The sequence below is a fragment of the Anomaloglossus baeobatrachus genome, chromosome 3, assembly GCF_048569485.1.
Source record: "Anomaloglossus baeobatrachus isolate aAnoBae1 chromosome 3, aAnoBae1.hap1, whole genome shotgun sequence".
Lineage (NCBI taxonomy): Eukaryota > Metazoa > Chordata > Amphibia > Anura > Aromobatidae > Anomaloglossus > Anomaloglossus baeobatrachus.
Genome location: NC_134355.1, coordinates 579,156,189 through 579,182,396, shown reverse-complemented (window position 1 = coordinate 579,182,396; position 26,208 = coordinate 579,156,189). Strand labels below are relative to the sequence as shown.

Here is a 26,208-nt window from a genome sequence, read left to right as displayed (position 1 = left end):
AATTCCAAATGCAGAAAAATTGCAAAAAAAGTGCGATAGCACTATGGTTTTTGAGATATTTTATTCACTGTGTTCACTATATGGTAAAACTGATGTGTGGGTGTGATGCCTCAGTTCAGTGCGAGTTCGTAGACACCAAACATGTATAGGTTTACTTTTATATAAGGGGTTAAAAAAAAATTGGAAGTTTGTCCGAAAAAAGTGTCGCACGTTTTACGCCATATTCCATGACCCGTAGCGTTCTCATTTTTCGGGATCTATGGCTCAGTGATGGCTTATTTTTTGCGTCTCGAGCTGACATTTTTAACGGTACCATTTTTGTGCAGATGCTACGTTTTGATCGCCTCTTATTGCATTTTGCGCAAAAGTTGTGGCGACAAAAAAACGTCGTTTTGGCGTTTGGAATTTTTTTTGCCGCTACGCCCTTTACTGATCAGATTAATTGATTTTATATTTTGATAGATCGGGCGTTTTTGAACGCGGCGATACCAAATGTGTGTATATTATTTAATTTTCAATGGGGCGAATGGGGGGTGATTTGAACTTTTAGGTTTTTTGTTTTTTTTTAATTTAAAACTTTTTTTTAACTTTTTTTTTTATTTTACTAGTCCCCCTAGGGGGCTATTGCGATCAGCATTCCGATCGCTCTGCAGTAGCTGCTGATCACAGCTACAAGGCTGTAAACAGCAGATACGCTCTCTTTCTCCTTTGCTGTGCCGCTGGCACAGCGAAAGTGAAAGCAAGTCAGGTGTAGTACAGGAGTCATCACATGACCCTGTGCTACCATGACTACTATCGGAAGTCACGTGATCGCGTCACGTGACTTCCAGTATCGGGCGGTACGTAAAAGTTTACCGCGATCGCGCTTATAATGGCGCTGTCACATATTGACAGCGCCATATAAGGGGTTAAACGGCACGAGCAGATAACGATTCTGCTCGTGGCTAGCAGGCACACATCTCAGCTGTGAAAATCAGCTGAGATGTGCGCCGATCGCAGCATGCTGCTGCCAGGAGACCGCGGGCAGTAACGTTATGACCGCTAGGACGTAATTTTACGGCCCGCGGTCGTTAAGGGGTTAAGAAGGGATATATCATAGAATGGTAGAGTTGGAAGGAACCTCAATGGCCATCGAGTCCAACCTTAGGGGGACAGATTAAGAAGGGATATCCAGTTATATAAATCAGTTTTTGAGCTTAGGAGAAGTTAGGGGCTCAGAAAGGCTTTGTGTTTAATGGTGGACAATAGTGTGCATACAGTTAGGTCCAGAAATATTTGGACAGTGACACAAGTTTTGTTATTTTAGCTGTTTACAAAAACATGTTCAGAAATACAATTATATATATAATATGGGCTGAAAGTGCACACTCCCAGCTGCAATATGACAGTTTTCACATCCAAATTGGAGAAAGGGTTTAGGAATCATAGCTCTGTAATGCATAGTCTCCTCTTTTTCAAGGGACCAAAAGTAATTGGACAAGGGACTCTAAGGGCTGCAATTAACTCTGAAGGCGTCTCCCTCGTTAACCTGTAATCAATGAAGTAGTTAAAAGGTCTGGGGTTGATTACAGCTGTGTGGTTTTGCATTTGGAAGCTGTTGCTGTGACCAGACAACATGCGGTCTAAGGAACTCTCAATTGAGGTGAAGCAGAACATCCTGAGGCTGAAAAAAAAGAAAAAATCCATCAGAGAGATAGCAGACATGCTTGGAGTAGCAAAATCAACAGTCGGGTACATTCTGAGAAAAAAGGAATTGACTGGTGAGCTTGGGAACTCAAAAAGGCCTGGGCGTCCATGGATTACAACAGTGGTGGATGATCGCCGCATACTTTCTTTGGTGAAGAAGAACCCGTTCACAACATCAACTGAAATCCAGAACACTCTCAGTGAAGTAGGTGTATCTGTCTCTAAGTCAACAGTAAAGAGAAGACTCCATGAAAGTAAATACAAAGGGTTCACATCTAGATGCAAACCATTCATCAATTCCAAAAATAGACAGGCCAGAGTTAAATTTGCTGAAAAACACCTCATGAAGCCAGCTCAGTTCTGGAAAAGTATTCTATGGACAGATGAGATAAAGATCAACCTGTACCAGAATGATGGGAAGAAAAAAGTTTGGAGAAGAAAGGGAACGGCACATGATACAAGGCACACCACATCCTCTGTAAAACATGGTGGAGGCAACGTGATGGCATGGGCATGCATGGCTTTCAATAGCACTGGGTCACTTGTGTTTATTGATGACATAACAGCAGACAAGAGTAGCCGGATGAATTCTGAAGTGTACCGGGATATACTTTCAGCCCAGATTCAGCCAAATGCCGCAAAGTTGATTGGACGGCGCTTCATAGTACAGATGGACAATGACCCCAAGCATACAGCCAAAGCTACCCAGGAGTTCATGAGTGCAAAAAAGTGGAACATTCTGCAATGGCCAAGTCAATCACCAGATCTTAACCCAATTGAGCATGCATTTCACTTGCTCAAATCCAGACTTAAGACGGAAAGACCCACAAACAAGCAAGACCTGAAGGCTGTGGCTGTAAAGGCCTGGCAAAGCATTAAGGAGGAAACCCAGCGTTTGGTGATGTCCATGGGTTCCAGACTTAAGGCAGTGATTGCCTCCAAAGGATTCGCAACAAAATATTGAAAATAAAAATATTTTGTTTGGGTTTGGTTTATTTGTCCAATTACTTTTGACCTCCTAAAATGTGGAGTGTTTGTAAAGAAATGTGTACAATTCCTACAATTTCTATCAGATATTTTTGTTCAAACCTTCAAATTAAACGTTACAATCTGCACTTGAATTCTGTTGTAGAGGTTTCATTTCAAATCCAATGTGGTGGCATGCAGAGCCCAGCTCGCGAAAATTGTGTCACTGTCCAAATATTTCTGGACCTAACTGTATTTTATAAAAACAGAAAATAAAAGTTATGTTTTAAATTGGATATGTCCACCAAGCCAGTGAACTTGTCATAAATTGGTGGACTTGTTCAAGTCTTATAGATCTCCTACAGTGAAAATCTTGGAAATCTTCCAGGAATTTCCATCAAACCATAGTAGTCTGTAATCATGAGACTGTTCACCTTTAGACAAAAAACGTCCAATAATTAACAATGCTGTTACATTCTTTCTCACCAGCATGTACACTTTAGATACCGCCGTTCTTCTGTGATCTATTCTTTGCACTTACATTTCTATGTGTGAATATTACTGGCACATAATGTGGTAATACTGTTCTGCCTTTACCCTTTTGTTTTCCAATCTTTTTTTTTATATTAATATATACTTTCTAATATTTTCCTAAAAGTAGGAAATAGTCCAATTCTATGACATAAACCCAAAAGAGAAGGTTCTTCCAAATTGTGGTATCACCACTATAACACCAGAGAGGAATCAAAAAATAAAGGACCAAACGGTATGATGAAAAAGTGAACAAACTTTATTGTAAACAATAACAGGGTGAGACAGACAAAAAAACGGTGGGGGTGGAAAGTATGGCAAAACCACCCAGGGACAACCAGAGTAGAAATGACCAGCACCCAAGCAACATCAGACTACACACTATATAAGATACATATACAGTATATACAGTGCACATCAGATCAACAGCAGAGACACAACAATCAGTAATATAAATAACTGAAAAATAAAACACAACTAATCCACGGACCATAAGAGGCTATACCACTACATAGGCAATGAATAGCCAATCATGAGTCTCAGTGAGCAACAGTATTCAATATAATACTAAGTACCCTGTTATTAAGCACTTGCATTTTATTCATTATTATTCAGGGTATTTTTCATACAATTTTTCTCTTTGTTTTTTTTCTAGTATTCAATATAATGAATGCTGCCAAATATGAATCACATAAAGCACGCCGTGTCATCAGCTAAATACGTACCTTGGGATATGATGGTATGTAGTGCAGCCTGGGGCTGCCGAGTAGCTGAACGCTATATTAATGTTTTCTAGTAACTTTATACCATTGTCTTGATATAATAAAGGTTTATGATGATTGTAATGATAGACAAGATCTGAATATATGGTGGATAATAAATAGAATATTAAAAGTAAAAATAAAAGACTCATTTTCTGTTACCAATCAATAATAATCTTACAAGACCTTATTTTTCCAAATGATAACTACTATTATTATTATTATTATTATTATTAATAATAATAATAATAATGATGATGATGATGATGATGATGAATAACAGTAGACCAAAAATTAAACACTTAGGGGGTCAATTCATTAAGACTAGAATTTCAACAGGCTAGATTAATTAATGGACTAACTTAAGCACAAGGCATCTAATTCATTAAAGGGAACATGTCACCAGTTTTGGGGCCTATAAGCTGAGTGAGCTCTTATATACAGCCTTCTAACATGCTGTATATAAGAGCCCAGGCCGCTGTGTAGAACATAAAAAAACGCTTTATAATACTCACCTGGGAGGTCGCTCCGGTGCACAAACGTCAGATGGGTGGCATCCTCTCTCGGCCATCTTTGTTCTCCTTCTTCTGAAGCCGGTGTGCATTACGTGTCCTACTTCATACACACTCGCCAGTACTGAGGTCCTGAGCAGGGCAACTCAAAGTATTGTAGTGCGCCTGTGCGGGACCGGCGAGTGTGTATGACGTAGGACGCGTCATGCACACAGGCTTCAAAAGGAGGACGAAGATGGCCAAAAGAGGAGGCGCCGACATCAGAGAATAGAGACGCCTCTCTGACTCAACTCCACTGCAGTGACCGGTTTAGGTAAGTAAAATAAAGTGATTTTTACGTCCTACACAGCGGCCTGGGCTCTTATATACAGCATGTTAGAATGTTGTATATAAGAGCCCACTTGGCGGTGGTGGCCGCAGATTATACGCCCCAAAACTGGTGACAGGTTCCCTTTAAGAGGTGCATGCCACACGGTCCATTAAGCTCATTTCTTAACTTGCGTGTGCTGCCACCTGAACTGTAAGAATAAGAGATTCGAGTACATTTCTAGAGTCAGTTACGCTGCTGAAATGCCATACTTTTCATGAATTGGACTGGCACAGCCATGTCTCATCTTACTCCTGCAATAACCATATTGGCCTGGCTGAACAGAACGTGAACATTTCCAAAATTGGAATATTTTTGTGCAACTTTCAAGTTGTGCAAAAACATTGCAACTTACTCCAAAATTCTGTTTTACTCCAGCATTCTAGCATAAATATTTTAATGAGTCAGTCCCATTATTTTAAGATAAGGTGTAACTGTTATGTAAAGCAGCAGATTATCCCTCTTTTCACATTAGAACATAATAGGAAACTCTGTAATTACTGACAATAGAATTTGCAGGTAAATTGAAAACATTGAGTGTGAATGATCAGTCCAGGATAGATGTTTCTTATTTTCATGTATACTATTGGTCCATGAACGCCATATTAAAATGATGGTTAATTATTAATTAAACTTTATTTTTCTTCCAAAAGCTTTTTTAAAATATATTTTTTCTTTTTAGTACTCCTTTTTATTAGGGTCCTTTCATACTGTGTTCTTCCCCTTGATAAATGGCACAGTCGGGGCTTACATCCAAACTGGCCCGGCAAAACGGAATTCGACCATATGGACGGATGGTGTCATTGACTATGGTGCAGACAAAGCCACCATGTACCCTGTTGTGCATAATTTTCGGGCGTATATGCCCAAATTCCATTTTGTAGAGGAGTAAGGGGGTTTAGTACATATACCCACTGGGTCCACTGAAGGTGGGGAAGAATGCAGTATGAAAAGGAGCTTAGGTTGCCTTCTTTAATAAAGAGTTGTTTTATTCTTTAAAATTCCTTCATAGGTGGAGGGGCAATATTGCTGATAGAGATGTTCCACCAGTGTGTTACTTCCAGCTATCATGAATTTTTTCTGCTTATTCATGAAGTTAAAGAGGTGAAGACCATAAGAATTGTTAAAGGTTGGCAAATGTTCCCAAACTTCATAGTACTTTTTCCAAGATGGATAGAAAATGGGATAGAATCGATCTGGATGAAAGTAAAAGATATTTCCACATTTAAAATGATCCACAGATGTAAACTTGGGAGGACCGCAATGCTTGTGCATAACACGCGTAAAAAGCATCGGTCCTTGATGTCCGTATATTTCTCCTTTATAATTCTGTACAAAGTTTTCCATAAACTCCCATGCGAATTTATTATGTGAGGACAGACCAAAAAGACCATTGCTAAGTCTTGTTAAGGTTGGTGAAGCTAGAAAATGGTCTTCTGGAATTCGTCTAATGGAAATAACATCAGTATCCATGTAAATGCCTCCATACTTCCAGATCAAGGCAATTCTGCTGGAGTCCGATTTAACATATGTCCAGTAGATTTCTTTTTTGGGGTCTATCTAAGAATAAACAAATAAGAAAATTATTGAAGAATAAAAAGTGTTTTTAGTTTTGCATTCACATCAGCTAACGTTTGTTATTCACTGGAACTTGTAATTGTAGACTGGTTTCACATGTTGCCCCCTCAAGGTCATGAGAACACAGTTTCTTCTTTTCACTAAACTACACTAGATATTAAAGACCTTATCTCATCTTATTAATTTGGTAAGATTTCAAAGTGCTTCTTAAACAACCAACTTTTCAATTTACCTCTCATTGAAATTCCTCTTTGTTGTCAGGAATGGAGGAATTTTTAATTCTTTATTGTATTGCTCATTACTAAGATTAACTGCCAACTCAAAGAAGGCCAGCTTCTCTGAAGATGGTCAGATATCTGGTCCTTGGTAGCTTACGTACACCATAGCCCTCCAAAAAGCCTAATGGCCATCACATAGCCATCTAAATACGATACTGATCCCTACATAACCCTCCAAATAGGATACAGGTTCCAACATAGCCCTGAAAATAAAACACCAGACACCACATAGTCCTACAAATAGGATACTGGCCCCTACATAGTCAACAAAATAAGGTACTGGCTCCCACATAGACCCTCAAATAAGGATAACGCCCCCCAAAAGTTGTTTACTTCATTTAAAAAATAAAATAAAAAATACTAACCTCTCCCTATTTCCCATCTGTACAGTATATGTTTTACAGCTCTGCACCACGGGCGCATTGTAGTAACATCATCCATCCAGCTGTGCTGAGAAATCAGAGCTCAGATGCACAGGGGGAGTGATACAGATGGGAGCTGATTACTCCCTGCTCCATCATTGCTTTCAACCGTATCTGAATCCAAGGTGGAGATAGTTGAAAGTGTGTTGCTGGGTGGAAGCAAAGGTCGAATCATGCCCACTGCCATTCCATTCATTAATGAGACTGCTGGAGATATCAATTGTTGCACTCACCTGGTCTTTGATGCTCCAATAATATTGACTGGAGGAAAAATGCATGTGATTGACCTCTTCTCCATTGGTACTGGGGCTCCCACTTCTCGAAATTGGTGGGGGTTACAATGGTCAGATCTCAAGCTTTTTTTTCCACAGTGTTTTTTAGCACAATTTATTCAGCAACATGATCACCACTAGGAGCTCGGCTCGACTTATCTGACATCTGAGCCCCAGCTCTCACAGCCAGGGATGGTCTCCGTGCCGTCCCTAAATGCCATGATTGATTTAGATCACAGCATTTTGGTGTTTAGGAAAGGGGTCATGCTCCGTCTCTCTTCCAATTAGTGCCTCTGCGATGTAATCATTGTAATCATGAGAGCCCGATTGTTGCCATTGTGACCCGAGGTCACCATGATGACCTTTGGGTGAAAAGCTACGAAAATCATCTGGGATCATGCCAGGAGCAAGATCCCAGATCCTTCTGTCTGTGCTGCACTGACAGCTGTACTGTATTGCAATGATCGTGCCTTGCAATACAGTATAGCTGTGATCAGAGCAGCAAAAGATAATTAATGTCCCTTGTAGGAACTAAGTAAAAAAAGTAAAAAAAATGGTAAAGATATTTTAAAAATATCAGAAATATAAGCGCTAAAACACCTAAGCATTACTCTAATAAATATGTATATTTAAAAATAAAAAAGTGCACATAATTTGGTATCTTTGTGCCCGTAACAACCCAATTTATAAGGCTATCTTACCAGTTAACCCCTTCAGGGAATAAGGTAGAAAAAAATAATGAAACAATGTAGCAAAAAGTAAGAAAATTATTTTTCTTGCCTTATACCCTCCTGTGTCTATATGGGAAGGTGGGGGAAGTCAGCTGCCAGACTCTGACACAAGTTGACCGATCTTTAACAAGTCTTTGCCTGAGCCTGTTTATAACTGTTTCCTTAATTGTTTGTTTTCATTGTCTGTTTCCTTTGCCTGCACAAAAGAAAGCTGAGTAGAATAAGGTTCATGGCACACTTGGAATTATGACCTCCAAGAGTAGATTATAACGAAGAATTGATATATATCATGTTAAATATCACATGAATATTATATTCAATCTCATTATACAGCACATTTCCAGAGCTGAAGGTATTTAGAATAAACATACAGGCCCACATAACTGTGCCAGAGGCAGAAGCAATATCGTTGAGAGAAGTGGAAACTAAATGTTTGTTCAATCCGGCTTTTACTTCTTTCTGGTGCAGAAGGAATAGTGGTGACCAAGAAGGATATACGGACATAGCAGAAAGGAAGAGCTGGGCTTAGGATTCAAACTATAAGGGCTCATGCACATCTAACTGCTGATTCTTGTGCAGCGATTTGACAGCACATGTGCGCTTCAAATCGCTGCAGATACACTGCATAATGAATGTGTACCGCCCTACGCTCTGCTGCAGCCGAGCCGCTCGGATCCGGGCTCGTGTGTCAGTGGCTCGAGCGCCTCCGGACCAGGGGGTCACGTCGCTCTGCAAGGGGGTTGGCGCTTTGAAGGGAGGTTTTAGATTTAAAGTTCGTGACGCCACCCACGGGTTGTGGTGAATGTAGGCACCACCGCTGCCGTTGACTACACTCCCGGGGACGGTGTTACGCAGCTTGGTGTTGACCCCTCCGTGGGTCGGGGGGTGATGGTCCCGGGGGGCCTGAGGGAGGTGCTGAGGCGAGGGAATAAGTGCGTGCTGGCGTGTCGGTGTGGTGCGGCGCAGTGCGCGGCCCGAGGGCACTGCTGTACTCACTATTACAGACACACTGGAGTCTCTGGTAAACCAAACAAGATGGTGGACGGTGCCCGCAGCCGGCTGCGCTTTTCCCCCTTCTCAGGTTTGTGGTCTTCGCCTTTTTCCTGCACCTCACATGTAGTAAGAATTTTACTCCTATGCCTGAGCAACGGTAGTCCACTCCCCAGCTTTGTGTGTGCCAGTAGAGCCCGCTTTCCTGCAGACGCTGGCCTGTGGGATCTCGATGCCTGGGCGGTGGCTTTCTATCCCTCTGGTTGGCCTGTTATCTTCTTTCGGGTCTTGGGTGGGGAAAGGACCTAGAATCCAGACCCCAATCAGTGAATTTGACTCGGCCCAGTGGCTTCTGGGCCCGCTTACGGGGTCTGAGTACCCTTAAACTGGTGCTCCGGTTTCCAAGCAGTTCCCCGGTTCGGTATCAGCGGGCCACTACCCTGCCCTGGTCCCTTATGGTTCCACTGGCTGTAATCCCAGCTCCTGCAGGCAGCCACCACCATCTGCCTCCTAGCCAAAGTGCCCAGGCTCCGACCCAGGGCACTGGACAGCTTTACTCCTCTTAACTGCTCTCCTCCAACCACTCTCTTCACTCTCTCAACTGATCTACTTGTTTTTCCTGCCTCAGGGCATGTGAACTCCTCGGTGGGCATAGCCAACCACCTGGCTGTGGACATCAAACCCTGATGGAGGTGACTAGGTTTTGTAGGTTGGCTACTGTCACCTTATTAGAGGGGGTTGGTGTTGTGCAGGGGCCTGTCTGTGACTACCTGGCTATTCCAGGGCGTCACATTTGCAGTATTTTTGTTAAAAAAGCCGATTTCAAGTGGTCGGGATGCTGCCTCCACCATAGACAAAGTGGGAGCTGCATCCAGAACGCAGAAATAATTGACATGCTGCTTTTATGAACGCACGGATTGGGTCAAAATTTTAGCACCCAAATCACTGCGTTCATAAAAGCAACGTGCGCACGTATCATGCACAATCTACATAGATTGTGCTGGGGACGCAGGATGCAGTGCAATACGCAGCGTAAATGCATGCTATTACGCAACGTGCGCATGAGTCCAGCCAGCTTACTGCAAGGCATCTAGTAAGTGAAAAGGAAAGAAGTATGTGAAAAATTTAAAAGTCCTTTTCAAGGTGGCAGGAATCTCCAGAGAGGAAGATTAGATGAGAAGGAAAGAATGATGTGTTAATGACTGAGTAAATAGGGGCTTCTGTGGGACAGTAAAGTCCTGCAGGAACCAGAAGCATGGTAATTGATGAATATGCGTACAAGCCACCGTCTGACAAGATGGCGGGGCAGAAGCTGCCACTTCTAGCTGGATACATGCCCCACAACATACAATCTGTCACCAAAAGGTTGGACTTGCATGGTCTGTCAGACGCAAAAAGCTGATTGGTGTGAAATGTGTGTTAACTGTGGAGCACCGCGCCAACACAGAGCCAACCCCAAGACACAAAGCGAACCTTATTATACCCGGTCCTAAATGTAGATGTCACATTATCCGTTACTTCATCTCCAGCAGCCATCTTAACTCAGGACACTTCCTCTCCAGCAGCCATCTTAGCCCTGGTAACAAGAGGCCTGTATACCGCTGGTGAAAGAACAGAAGAAGAGGGTAATGCTGAGGGAGTGATGTCTACACCCTAGGGAAGATGTCCCGAGCAACTGCTTACACAGGACCTTCCTACAAGCCCATAAAACCTAAACATCCGAACTCCTAATCCTCAGCAAACAGGTGCCACCTGAGATGTCAACTGGAAACCCCAGGAATCTGTGGTACTAGTAAACTGCCTACTGGATACAGACCTGCAGCTTATGCCCTTTTATATGAAGATAAGCCAAATACAGAAGACTCACTCAACTACATGAGCAGACCTCTATGTACTCATCAAAATTAAAGCAAGAGATTATTTTTGACCAGTAATAGAACCTGCCCTGAGATCAAACCCTGGGTACCTATGATTCGGGAGTACACTTTACTCATGTTATGTGACTAGGCAAAAGACTGCCTGACTTCCCTACAGGGTGTCAAACAAAATAAAGGAGAGGTATTGGAAAAATATTTCCACTGACTTAACCAAATGTATCTAGAGCTTGTATTCAGCGATCATGAGAAGGCACACATACTAACTAAGGCACAAGCTTTTGTTCTGGGCCATTGTGAGCCCATAAAAAAGGAACTACAGCTTATAAGACCCGACTACTACAAACAGAATAGGGACACCCTTCTTTCAAGTGGCAAAAGGAGTGGAGACATATCTGGCAACAACAAAAATCCCAAGCACCAATGTGTTACTCTCACAGGCTCCTGCAGTGAACCCGGAGCAGAAGAAGCCCAGGTTTACCTGCTACAATTCTGGGAAAATAGGAAATTTGAAGAGGAACTACAGATCAGCCCCCCAACTACACGGCGCCACTACAGGGTGCAGAGCCCTAGGGATAGCTATACTTCACGTTGGTAACCAAATCTGAAGTACGGGAGGATTCCATGTCTTCCCGACCACTACCCACATAGCTAGAGGTACAGTGATACATAGCGTCCAGGATCTAGATCCAGTCGGACTCCACGGTGAGGATCTGCTTCACCTGCGATAGAGCTGGGACACATAAACAACCAAGGGCGTGGTAACATGCTAATGAGGGGTGACTGGCCGGGGAACTAACGCCCAGGGGGCTAGTGCCCTTGCTCATTAGCATAACTTAAAAGATCTTTAGAAATACTTTTTCTAAAGATCTCTTTATTTATGCTAGTGTATACAGGGACGGTTAGGCAAGAATTGCTAATATACACCCAGAACTGGTCGTGGTTTTGGGTGCATATTGGACCTGACATGTTCTCTTTTATGGCCTCCAGAACCCTCCGCCACTTAGCCAGTCGCAACACCTATTCCCACAATAGAAAATTGGCAAGCTGGAACCACCACTGCCCTATACCCTGCTACACTCTGGTACACCAAAGCAAGCCAGTGGACCTGACCCCACAATACAAGTAGAAGCAGAAGATAAAATAATTCCTTTCCTGGTGGATACTAGTGCAGAAAGAAGTGTAATAAAACTTGCTGATTTGCCAGATGCAGTCTGTCTTAGGCCTCTGCCACATTCACGTGAAAATCATGCACGTGCCGAGAGACACGTATTTCCCCTGCGTGTTGCGTGCAGGTAAGTACGTGTCTCTGGTACGTGCGGGACACGTGTGTTCTACATGTGCTATCCGCGAGAGTGCTGCTTGGGGAGCTTCTCCTGGTAGAACTGGCCAAACTGGAAGAGGTCAAGAGGCAGCCGGTGGAGATAGTGAGACAGAGGAGAGAACATGGTAGCTGGAGGTTGAGCCTAACTGTTTCCACAGTGCCAGCGCTGACAGGGTGCAGAAGCCCTAGGGCAGATTATACTCTATGTTCACTGCCAAAATATGCAGGGGATGGGGATTTCAAGTCCCATCGCCCACTACCCATTTTCCCAGAGAACAGTGACACATAGGATCCGGGCTTGGGATTGCAGCCAGACCCCATGGCGAGGATCCATGCCACCTGCATACGGGACGAGACATTTAGCAGAGACACTGGGGTCCCTGTTATGATCTGGTAACCGTGGACAATCATGAAAAATCCCATTAATCAGAAAGAAACAAAACCACAAGAGTAGTTGGAAACTAAGCTGACCGCAATCCCCTATCTATCGGACAACACTAGAAGTAGCAGTGGGATGTTCTTAACACACCTAGACACTTCGTCACTGCCGGAGAAACTAGCTACACCTCAAAGATAGAAATGAGGAATCCTAACTTGCCTCAGAGCAGTCCCCAAAGGACCAGCAAGCACCCAACATGTAAACGACGGTGATATAAGAAAACACAACACACAGATAGAAAATATAGATCAGCAAGGGTGAGACCCTACTTACTAGATAGAACAGGACAGGACAGATAACTGATTGCGGCCAGCAAAAAAACATGCAAAAAATACCAATCTCCTGATAGGAAAAAAGATCTGAGACCACTGGGTCTCTTCCCCATTATATCGGGTACTCTTGTGCCAGACACTTTAAACGCAACAGCAGATATAAAGGGAAGAAACAAAATCACATAACAAATAATATTCTAAAGTGCAAATACTCCAAACATGAACAGGGAGTAAGCTCACTTTCTTGCTAGAGAAACTGCCATGCTCACAAAAGCAGAAATACAGATCCTCACATGCAAAAAACCAAACACAGAACCAAATGAAATAAACAGAACCACTCTTAAGTGCAAATCTGGCAATTAAGCACAGAAAAAGTAAACTTATTTGGAGTAGATTCGGGCACCGAATAAATGGGAGAAATAGAAGGGAAAACTCCCAGCCATCTTCAGAAGCAGACAGGAAACATTATCATCGGTGGCCAGCAAGCACAAAATCCACTCCTAAATAGACTAGGCTGATCTGAAATAGGATTTCCTGGATTCCCAATTAATTCCCTCACCTGTTTGAATCACAGATTCAAACTCAGGTTCACTACCATGCCTGGTCACCAGAGGGAGCTCCACACCAGCACCCACTCGGATGAAATTCACAACAGGTCCCCAAGCAGCTTCAAGCCACGGGGATCCACAACCAAGCATAAGGAAAGGAGGTCTCACACTCCATAGACACTGGTGATTGCTTCTGATTTACCCGGGAACGGCTAAGGCCCATCGCGGTGGAGAGCGGCACCTTCGGAGAATCCTAAGAACTGTGAGTAAAAAGTACTTTGAACCGCATCCCCGTGTCGTCTCTGTCATTGCTGTCGCTGTCGCCTCACGCGTCGGCACTCCCGGCCTGCTCCGCCTGTGGGGAGCGACACCATCCCGGCTGCCATAACACCTGCCCCAGTGAGGAATTCTGCAGCGGCAGCTACTCCTTGGCCGCTTACCACAGGTGGTGTCATAATCAATTAAAGACTTTCCTTCTTACCATTCTTCACCCTCCTTTCTGTACGCCTAGGGGGTCACAAAACCGGGTCAGGCCACCCCATGATGATTCAGAGGATCTGCATCACCGGCCCGGCAATGGGACGGGTTAACCCACTTGACCCCGGGGTGCTACATATACTGTCCCCCTCCTGGGGCCCTCCTGGTATATACTTTCCTCCTCCTGGTATCTAATGTCCCCCTCCTGGGGTCCTTCTGGTATATACTGTTCCCCTGTTGGGCCCCTCCTGGTATACACTGTCACTCTCCAGGTATATACTGTCACCTTCCTGATATCTACTGTCCCCCTCCTGGTTTTGTCCCTAACCTGGTTAATATGTCTCCATTCTGGGTAATGCCAAAAAACAACAACATTATACTCACCCTCCCTAGCTACCACGTCGCGCAGCATCCTCCTGTGTAGTCAGCACACAGTGGCCGGCAGTTTTCATAGGTCTCAATGCTATTGCAATACATAATGTCATTGCCATGGACCGCCCTCATTCACTGGGACACAGATGAAAGCTTCCGGTGTCTGGCCGGCAGCATGTACAGCGACCCGGCCAGTGTTGTAACTAGAGTTTGATGGGCCCCGGTGCAAAATTTAGACCTGGGCCCCAATACATTGAGACACTCGAGGTACAATATAATTACACCGATACTTCAGGTATGGGATAATTACATCGACACTCGGCTCTTTCTCTTAGCACCTAGCTTTCCCATGCTCTGAAATCCCTCTTTCTATCAGCATCCAGCTTTCCTATGTTCTGATATCCAACTTGTTCTCGGCACCCTGCTTTTGCATGCTTTGCTATACATCTTTCCCTCAGCACCCAATTTCCCCATGCTCTGCTGTACATTTTTCCCTGAGCACGCAGCTTTCCCATGCTCTGCTTTACAGCTTTACATCGGCACCCAGCTTTCCCATGCTCTGCTATAAATCTTTACCTCAACACCCAGCTTTCCCATATCAGAGCATGGGAAAGCTAGATGCTGAGGGAAACAAACTTCTATACATTATATACTACCTACATACACACTCATACACACTATATACTACACACATAAACACTGATATACACTATATACTACCTACATACACACTATATACTACCCACATGAACCCTGATATACACTATAACCTACCCACATACACAGTCATAAACACTATATACAACCCACATACATCCTGATATACACTACATAGTACCCACATACACACTCATATACCCTATATAGTACCCACATACACACTCATATACACTATATACTACCCACATACACACTGATATACACAATATACTGCATACACACTATTACATGTACTTACCTATGCTGGAGTCAGTCTCCAAGAGCAGCAAGGAATTATCAATCATGAACCATTAAAGGGCAGCAGCCATGACCAGTGAAGTCTCTGGCCTGCAGAAAATGGAGGACACAGCACAGAGCTGTCTTAGGTTTTGCTGCTACAGTTGCCATGTCCTCTTTCCTGATTGACCATTAGGTTCCCAGCAGCTCACAATGGCTGCAGTTCCACACACTGTAGAAGATGGTGACACGGCAGGGCCTGTGAGCCTGAGGTCACGGGCAGGAAGAGGCTGGAGGGGGTGGAACCAAGCACTGCCGGCCACTTGTATTAAAATTAGTAGAGGAACAGCGCAGCTCCTCTCTCACTGAGTGGGGCCAGCTGATTTCCTGCAGGGCAGGTGCAGGGCCCCTTACCTGCCAGGCGCTCAAGTACCGCAGTTGTTACGCCCCTGAGTATAAGGTTGCCACAGCAAGGCCTACTGTGAAAAACTCTGTATTTGGCTAATTGATTACACCGCATGTGCGCTGTTTTTTACCGCTATGCAAAGCTGTGGGATGCAACACAGTCTAAGGATGCAGAGCTATTGGCACAGTAAGGCACACTGAAAAATTCTGATTTTGCTAGAGTGAGTTAATAGATTGCATTGCCTGTACACTGTTTGGTACTGCAATGCTGCGGTATGGAGCACAGTCCAAGGCTTCTCTGACACATCTGTGTCTCCAGTGCATGTGACATCCATTTCTCCACGCAGACGCAGACGCACGTAGAACCGATAAATTCAATGGATTTGTGCATATATCCATATTTTCACTCGAACCGTATGTTCAGGTGGAGCATAGGTGTTTATGTGTGCTCCACAGCATGGGTGTCACACAGACTGCACACTGGTGTGATCCATGTGAGATCAGTGTGACACATACCAGAGAAAACACCTGTTCCTTAAAGAAAAAAAAAATCTTTTTTATGCTTACCTGTCTCTGGTGCTGCTGTTGCTTACAGTCCTAGTCATTAAGAACATGCATATTCACTACACTAACCGATGACCCGGAAGTATTAGCAGCTCCCGCGACAGCAGCGCCAGAGACAGGTAAGTATACAAGTTCATGGCGTCAGTGTGCTATCCGGATATCACACAGCTAGCACAAAAACAGAAGTCTAGGACATATCCATGTGACATCAATGTGACATGTACCAGAGAAATCACCTGTTCCATAACCAAGGACGGAACAGTGTGTCCTTGGCCACCTCCTTGTAGTTACTGAGAGCTTAAGCGGTGAGCCCGCGGTAATCCCCGCACATCTCTGCTGATCTGATCAGCAGAGATGTGTAGCAAAGAGGTGCAGATTAGTGATGAGCGAGTACTAAAAAGCTCGGGTGCTCGAAGCTCGGGCCGAGCCTCCCAAGATACTCGTGTACTCGGCCCGAGCAACGAGCCCAATGTTATCCTATGGGAGACCCGAGTATTTTTGTGAAATGACCTCCCGGCAGCATGGAGAAACCCTAAAAATGTCACAAAAGTCTCAGAAGAGTGCTCAAATGACATGGCAACAGCATGGGGAAGACCCCTTGAAGCATTTATCACTCAAAAGTCACAGCTGTGAACAATTTTGTCCGCGTTTTACGCCATTTTTACGGACTCACCAGAAAACCTTCCAAAATGACCCCAAAATGATTTTTCATGGCGGAAATGTTAAGGGCACATACCCAATAGTGAGATAGATCTGGTGTATGTTACTTTTTGAGATCAATACATGAAAGATTTTACGTGAAAACATTGTGTGGCACTCCGATGTCCCTGAGAAGAGACGTACATGAAGGCCTCTTGAGTCTAATGTGCCCATTTTGAGGAAGTGAGTCTTTGTAGTATTTTCCTTTGCCAGGGCAGTCCTAAATTGTGAGGTTCACCAATGCCCCTGCATACAGACGTGCATGAGGGCCTCAAAACATTAAGTGTCCATTGTCAGGAAGTGGGTGTATTATAGTATAGCCCTTAGGCAGGGCAGCCAAAAATTGGGAGGCTCCACATTGTCCCTGGGTAGAGACGTGCATGATGGCCTTTAAACCTGAAGTGCCCATTGTAAGGAAGTGGGTCTATTTCAGTATAGCCCTTTGCCAGGGCAGCCAAAAATTGGGAGGCTCCACATTGTCCCTGGGTAGAGACGTGCATGAGGGCCTCAAAACATTAAGTGTCCATTTTAAGGAAGTGGGTGTATTTCAGTATAGCCCTTAGGCAGGGCAGCCAAAAATTGGGAGGCTCCACATTGTCCCTGGGTAGAGACGTGCATGATGGCCTTTAAACCTGAAGTGCCCATTGTAAGGAAGTGGGTCTATTTCAGTATAGCCCTTTGCCAGGGCAGCCAAAAATTGGGAGGCTCCACATTGTCCCTGGGTAGAGACGTGCATGAGGGCCTCAAAACATTAAGTGTCCATTGTCAGGAAGTGGGTGTATTATAGTATAGCCCTTAGGCAGGGCAGCCAAAAATTGGGAGGCTCCACATTGTCCCTGGGTAGAGACGTGCATGATGGCCTTTAAACCTGAAGTGCCCATTGTAAGGAAGTGGGTCTATTTCAGTATAGCCCTTTGCCAGGGCAGCCAAAAATTGGGAGGCTCCACATTGTCCCTGGGTAGAGACGTGCATGAGGGCCTCAAAACATTAAGTGTCCATTGTCAGGAAGTGGGTGTATTATAGTATAGCCCTTAGGCAGGGCAGCCAAAAATTGGGAGGCTCCACATTGTCCCTGGGTAGAGACGTGCATGATGGCCTTTAAACCTGAAGTGCCCATTGTAAGGAAGTGGGTCTATTTCAGTATAGCCCTTTGCCAGGGCAGCCAAAAATTGGGAGGCTCCACATTGTCCCTGGGTAGAGACGTGCATGAGGGCCTCAAAACATTAAGTGTCCATTGTCAGGAAGTGGGTGTATTATAGTATAGCCCTTAGGCAGGGCAGCCAAAAATTGGGAGGCTCCACATTGTCCCTGGGTAGAGACGTGCATGATGGCCTTTAAACCTGAAGTGCCCATTGTAAGGAAGTGGGTCTATTTCAGTATAGCCCTTTGCCAGGGCAGCCAAAAATTGGGAGGCTCCACATTGTCCCTGGGTAGAGACGTGCATGAGGGCCTCAAAACATTAAGTGTCCATTGTCAGGAAGTGGGTGTATTATAGTATAGCCCTTAGGCAGGGCAGCCAAAAATTGGGAGGCTCCACATTGTCCCTGGGTAGAGACGTGCATGATGGCCTTTAAACCTGAAGTGCCCATTGTAAGGAAGTGGGTCTATTTCAGTATAGCCCTTTGCCAGGGCAGCCAAAAATTGGGAGGCTCCACATTGTCCCTGGGTAGAGACGTGCATGAGGGCCTCAAAACATTAAGTGTCCATTGTCAGGAAGTGGGTGTATTATAGTATAGCCCTTAGGCAGGGCAGCCAAAAATTGGGAGGCTCCACATTGTCCCTGGGTAGAGACGTGCATGATGGCCTTTAAACCTGAAGTGCCCATTGTAAGGAAGTGGGTCTATTTCAGTATAGCCCTTTGCCAGGGCAGCCAAAAATTGGGAGGCTCCACATTGTCCCTGGGTAGAGACGTGCATGAGGGCCTCAAAACATTAAGTGTCCATTGTCAGGAAGTGGGTGTATTATAGTATAGCCCTTAGGCAGGGCAGCCAAAAATTGGGAGGCTCCACATTGTCCCTGGGTAGAGACGTGCATGATGGCCTTTAAACCTGAAGTGCCCATTGTAAGGAAGTGGGTCTATTTCAGTATAGCCCTTTGCCAGGGCAGCCAAAAATTGGGAGGCTCCACATTGTCCCTGGGTAGAGACGTGCATGAGGGCCTCAAAACATTAAGTGTCCATTTTAAGGAAGTGGGTGTATTTCAGTATAGCCCTTAGGCAGGGCAGCCAAAAATTGGGAGGCTACACGTTGTCCCTGGGTAGAGACGTGCATGAGGGCCTCAAAACATTGTTCCCATTGCAAAGGAGCGGGTCTCCTGTCGTTGTAATGTCCATTCTGCAAAGAATGGGCGAAAAAATTTACCACTGGGGGTATACCTGAAACAAAGACCTAACTATTGTAACGGTCATCATGATGGCGCATGAGGAGAAGGAGGAGCAGTCCAGCGATTATCCAAAGTCGAGAAGTGTACCCATGGGTGAGTGGAGGTACATGGCAAACTTTAAATTCCGCTCTCATTTGCTGGTGGTGTGGTGAAGTCTGGCCCAATCCAACCCTTGTTCATCTTTATCAGAGTCAGCCTGTCAGCATTTTCAGTTGACAGGCGGGTGCGTTTATCTGTAATGATTCCACCTGCGGCACTAAAAACACGCTCTGACAAAACGCTAGCAGCAGGGCAGGCCAGGACTTCCAAGGCGTAGAGAGCCAATTCATGCCACGTGTCCAGCTTGGATACCCAATAATTGTAAGGCACAGAGGAATGTCGGAGTACAGTTGTTCGATCTGCAAGGTACTCCTTCAGCATCTGGGCAAACTTAGGATTTCTTGTGGCACTACCCCGCACCTCAGGGGCTGTGGTACGTGAGGGGCTGAGAAAACTGTCCCACATCTTAAAGACTGTTCCCCTACCTCTGGCGGATTGGACTTGTGCCTCTCTCGGCTGTACGCCTCGGTTGTCCACTGATTCCTGACCTATGCCGCTAGCGTTTTGTGAGGGGAATGCTTTGCCTACTTCCGTGAGTATGGCCTTCCGAAACTGCTGCATTTTGGTTGACCTCTCATCCACGGGAATAAGAGACAAAAAGTTCTCCTTGTAGCGTGGGTCTAACAGTGTTACCAACCAGTAATGATTGTCGGCCAAGATGTTCTTAACGCGAGGGTCACGAGACAGGCAGCTTACCATAAAGTCAGCCATGTGCGCCAGACTCTTAACAGCCAGGACTTCAGTAGCCTGACCAACAAGATGACTGAACATGCTGTCCTCCTCCTCCTCCTCCTCCTCCTCCTCCTCATCTACCCTGTCCTCTGGCCAGCCACGCTGAATCGAGGATATGACTGGTGTGCATGTCATATCCTCAATTTGGCCGGAGAGTTGCTCCATGTCTTCATCCTCCTCCTCGTCATAGTCCTCCACTGCACGTTGTGATGAGACGAGGCTGGGCTGTGTGTTATCACCCACACCCACTACTGTTTCTTGCTGCAACTCATCGCGCTCCGCCTGCAATGCATCATGTTTGTTTTTCAAAAGGGACCGTTTTAGAAGGCAGAGTAGCGGTATGGTGACGCTAATAATGGCGTCATCACCACTCACCATCTTGGTGGAGTCCTCAAAGTTTTGGAGGATGGTACATAGGTCTGACATCCATCTCCACTCCTCAGGTGTTATGTGTGGAGTTTGACCCATTTCCCGACGGCTTAGGTGATGCAGGTACTCAACAACTGCCCTCTTCTGCTCACATATCCTGACCAACATGTGCAGAGTTGAATTCCAACGCGTGGGGACATCACACACCAGTCTGTGAGCCGGAAGATGCAAACGGCGCTGAAAGCCGGCAAGGCCGGCTGAAGCAGTAGGTGACTTTCGAAAATGTGCAGACAGGCGGCGAACTTTTACCAGCAGATCAGACAGCTCTGGGTATGACTTTATAAACCGCTGAACCACGAGGTTGAGCACATGGGCCACGCATGGAACATGTGTCAGCTGGCCTCGCCTCAAAGCCGCCACCAGGTTCCGGCCATTGTCACAAACGACCTTTCCTGGCTTTAGGTTCAGAGGTGTGAGCCAGTGATCTGCCTGCTGTTTCAGAGCTGTCCACAGCTCTTCTGCATTGTGGGGTTTGTCACCTATGCAGATTAGCTTCAGCACAGCCTGTTGCCGCTTCGCCGAGGCAGTGCTGCAGTGCTTCCAGCTTGTGACTGGTGTGGAGGGCACAGTGGATGAGGATGCGCAGGAGGAGGAGGAGGCTGAAGAGCATGACATTCCGGAGCTGTAGAGTGTGGGTGAAACACTGACTGAGGTAGGGCCTGCAAACCTTGGTGTGGGAAGGACGTGTTCCGTCCCTCGCTCAGACTGGGTCCCAGCTTCCACAATATTAACCCAGTGTGCCGTCAACGAGATGTAGCGGCCTTGCCCACAAGCACTTGTCCACGTGTCTGTGGTTAGGTGGACTTTGGGTGAAACAGCGTTGTTCAGGGCACGTGTGATGTTTTGTGACACGTGGTTATGCAACGCGGGGACGGCACACCGGGAGAAATAGTGGCGGCTGGGGACCGAGTAACGTGGGACAGCTGCCGCCATCAGGTCACGGAATGCTTCTGTCTCCACCAGCCTAAAAGGCAACATTTCCAGCGCAAGCAGTCGCGAAATGTTAGCATTTAGAACTGTGGCATGTGGGGTGTTGGCAGTGTATTTGCGCCTGCGTTCAAAGGTTTGCTGAATGGATAACTGAACGCTGCGCTGGGACAAGGACGTGCTTGATGATGGTGTTCTTTCTGCGTAGGCAACTGCAGGTGCAGGAGTGGAGGAGGCTTGTTCGCAGGCAGCATGGACAGAGGATTGGCTCGCATGCACAACCAGCGAAGACGTAGCAGTGACATCAGCAAGCACTGCTCCTCGACTCTGTTGTACTTCCCACAAAGTCGGGTGCTTGGCTGACATGTGCCTGATCATGCTGGTGGTGGTCAGGCTGCTAGTTTTGGTACCCCTGCTGATGCTGGCACGGCAGGTGTTGCAAATGGCCTTTTTTGAATCATCTGGATCCAACTTAAAAAACTGCCAGACTCGTGAAGACCTAACATTTGTACAGGCACCTTGTGTCGTCGTGTTGTTACGGGGAACGGTTGCCTGACTTCTGCCTGGGACCACCACCCTGCTTCTTACTGCCTGTTGTGATGCTACGCCTCCCTCCCCCTGTGCACTGCTGTCCTCGCTCTGCATATCCTCCTGCCAGGTTGGGTCAGTTACTGGATCATCCACCACGTCGTCTTCCTCTTCCGCACCCTGCTCCTCCTCCTGACTTGCTGACAATTGTGTCTCATCATCGTCCACCACTTGTTGAGACACGTTGCCAACTTCGTGAGAACGTGGCTGCTCAAATATTTGGCTATCTGTACAGACGATCTCCTCATGACCCACTTCAATATGAGCTGGCGAGAGGCCAGAATGTGTGAATGGAAACGTGAACAGCTCTTCCGAGTGTCCAAGTGTGGGATCATTAATGTCCGAGGAGGACGTGTACTCAGCCTGGTGGTAGGAAGGAGGATCAGGTTCAGAAATGTGCGGTGCAGTATCACGGCTACTGACACTTGACCGTGTGGAAGACAGAGTGTTTGTGGTGGTGCCAATCTGACTGGAAGCATTATCCGCTATCCAACTAACAACCTGTTGACACTGGTCTTGGTTCAAGAGCGGTGTACTGCTGCGGTCCCCAAGAATTTGGGACAGGACGTGCGAGCGACTAGATGTGGCCCTTTGTTGTGGCGAAATTAGAGCTTGCCCACGACCTCGGCCTCTGCCTGCACCACCATCACGTCCACTTCCTTGTTCCTTGCCAATGCCCTTGCGCATTTTGCAATGCTGTGCACTGCTGACGTGTATATTCACTACTTGTGCGTTATATCAAAGTTTCTGGAAATTGCACACCAGTGCACCTGTACGCTGCCACCAACAGGCACACACGTGCGGTTTTAAAAACCAAGCACGGACGCAATAATAACCTAACACAGGTTTTAGGAGCAAAAATTAAGAACTCTGACACTATCAGCCACTGCTGACTGACGTGTATTATACACTACACTTGTGCGTTATATAATAGTTTGGTAAACGCACACCAGTGCACCTGTACGCTGCCACCAACAGGCACACACGTGCGGTTTTAAAAACCAAGCACGGACGCAATAATAACCTAACACAGGTTTTAGGAGCAAAAATTAAGAACTCTGACACTATCAGCCACTGCTGACTGACGTGTATTATACACTACACTTGTGCGTTATATAATAGTTTGGTAAACGCACACCAGTGCACCTGTACGCTGCCACCAACAGGCACACACGTGCGGTTTTAAAAACCAAGCACGGACGCAATAATAACCTAACACAGGTTTTAGGAGCAAAAATTAAGAACTCTGACACTATCAGCCACTGCTGACTGACGTGTATTATACACTACACTTGTGCGTTATATAAGTTTGGTAAACGCACACCAGTGCACCTGTACGCTGCCACCAACAGGCACACACGTGCGGTTTTAAAAACCAAGCACGGACGCAATAATAACCTAACACAGGTTTTAGGAGCAAAAATTAAGAACTCTGACACTATCAGCCACTGCTGACTGACGTGTATTATACACTACACTTGTGCGTTATATAATAGTTTGGTAAACGCACACCAGTGCACCTGTACGCTGCCACCAACAGGCACACACGTGCGGTTTTAAAAACCAAGCACGGACGCAATAATAACCTAACACAGGTTTTAGGAGCAAAAATTAAGAACTCGGACACTATCAGCCACTGCTGACTGACGTGTATTATACACTACACTTGTGCGTTATATAATAGTTTGGTAAACGCACACCAGTGCACCTGTACGCTGCCACCAACAGGCACACACGTGCGGTTTTAAAAACCAAGCACGGACGCAATAATAACCTAACACAGGTTTTAGGAGCAAAAATTAAGAACTCTGACACTATCAGCCACTGCTGACTGACGTGTATTATACACTACACTTGTGCGTTATATAATAGTTTGGTAAACGCACACCAGTGCACCTGTACGCTGCCACCAACAGGCACACACGTGCGGTTTTAAAAACCAAGCACGGACGCAATAATAACCTAACACAGGTTTTAGGAGCAAAAATTAAGAACTCTGACACTATCAGCCACTGCTGACTGACGTGTATTATACACTACACTTGTGCGTTATATAATAGTTTGGTAAACGCACACCAGTGCACCTGTACGCTGCCACCAACAGGCACACACGTGCGGTTTTAAAAACCAAGCACGGACGCAATAATAACCTAACACAGGTTTTAGGAGCAAAAATTAAGAACTCTGACACTATCAGCCACTGCTGACTGACGTGTATTATACACTACACTTGTGCGTTATATAAGTTTGGTAAACGCACACCAGTGCACCTGTACGCTGCCACCAACAGGCACACACGTGCGGTTTTAAAAACCAAGCACGGACGCAATAATAACCTAACACAGGTTTTAGGAGCAAAAATTAAGAACTCTGACACTATCAGCCACTGCTGACTGACGTGTATTATACACTACACTTGTGCGTTATATAATAGTTTGGTAAACGCACACCAGTGCACCTGTACGCTGCCACCAACAGGCACACACGTGCGGTTTTAAAAACCAAGCACGGACGCAATAATAACCTAACACAGGTTTTAGGAGCAAAAATTAAGAACTCGGACACTATCAGCCACTGCTGACTGACGTGTATTATACACTACACTTGTGCGTTATATAATAGTTTGGTAAACGCACACCAGTGCACCTGTACGCTGCCACCAACAGGCACACACGTGCGGTTTTAAAAACCAAGCACGGACGCAATAATAACCTACTAACAGGTTTTTTTGGGGAGCGACAATTACAGTACAGACAAGTCAGACACTATCTGGACTGTTTTACACTGTGTACACCAGCCCCAGATATGAAGGCTGGTATACGGTCACCACTACCCTGCCTGCCTGCCTGCCTGTATACTGCTACAATAGTCCTGACAAGGACTCTTTTGGTCACTAGCCTGTATTCAGACCTGGCTATACCCTGCCTGTATATAGCAACAATAGTCCTGAGAAGGACTCTGCTACTGTACTCCGACCTGGCTATACCCTGCCTGCCTGTATACAACTAGAATAGTCCTGAGAAGGACTTTTGGTCACACTGTTTGCAGCCCTGCAACTGAAAAAGCTATAAAGGGCCGCAAAGCTTTCCCTGAATCAGCGACACTCTCCCTACACTCACTGTCAGAATAGCTGTGAGCAGAGCACAGCGCGCCGGCCGATATAAAGGCTCGGTGACGCTGTGCAGGCCGGCCAATCACTGCAATTCCACAACTAACAGGGCTGTGGCATTGCAGTGGTCTGCCAGCCAATCCCTGCATGAGGGCTGGCTCTCAAAAGAGCGCCAACATGCAGAAATGAAGACCACGAGTAAAGCACGAGTATCGCGAGATTACTCGGTCCCCGCCGAGCAGCCCGAGTACAGTGATACTCGTGCGAGTACCGAGTAGTGACAAGCATGCTCGCTCATCACTAGTGCAGATGGATCAGAGATACACCCACACCTGTTAATCCTTCAGATCACGCTGTCAAATACTGACAATGCATGGCCGCGGCGGGGATTGCAATGTTCCCTGCTGCCAACGGCAGCCCCGTGATGCAATCACGGGGTGCCAATGTGTTACCATGGTAGCGCGGCATCAGCTGATGACCCCTGCCGCTACCATGACTCTCTTCCTGTGAGAGCCAACTGAGCGCCAGCACTCACAGGAAAGCAGCATTTCTCCTGATCAGAGCGATGCTGCTCTAATCAGGAGAAATGCACAAGCAATCAGACTGTATATTCATAAAGTCCCCTAGGGGGACTAGTAAATAAAATAAAAAAAATGTAGCAAAAAAAGATTTTAAAGATATGAAGAAATAAAAAAATACACATATTTGGTAGCGCCACATTCAGAAATGCCCACTGTATCAAAATATTAAATTGGTTAATCTAATCGGTACACGGCGTGGTGAGAAAAAAATTCCAAATGCCAAAATTTCGTGTTTTGGTCACCATAATTTTTTTTAAAAAGCATTAATAGGCAATCAATCATCTGCACAGAAATAGTAAAATTAAAACCGCCGGCTCAAGATGGAAAAAATAAGCCATTAATGAGAACGCTACGGGT

General features: G+C 45.7%; 1 protein-coding gene across 1 annotated transcript in view; it reads right to left on the bottom strand.

Moving 5' to 3' along the window:
* Nucleotides 1-3,421: 3,421 nt before the first annotated feature.
* Nucleotides 3,422-26,208, bottom strand: part of LOC142296888 (alpha-1,4-N-acetylglucosaminyltransferase-like) — a 74,072-nt gene continuing 51,285 nt past the window's right edge. Inside the window, exon 3 of the mRNA XM_075340983.1 lies at nucleotides 3,422-6,383. Coding sequence (XP_075197098.1) covers nucleotides 5,796-6,383 — 588 coding nt within the window. The 3' untranslated portion in view covers nucleotides 3,422-5,795. The remainder of the gene's footprint in view (nucleotides 6,384-26,208) is intronic.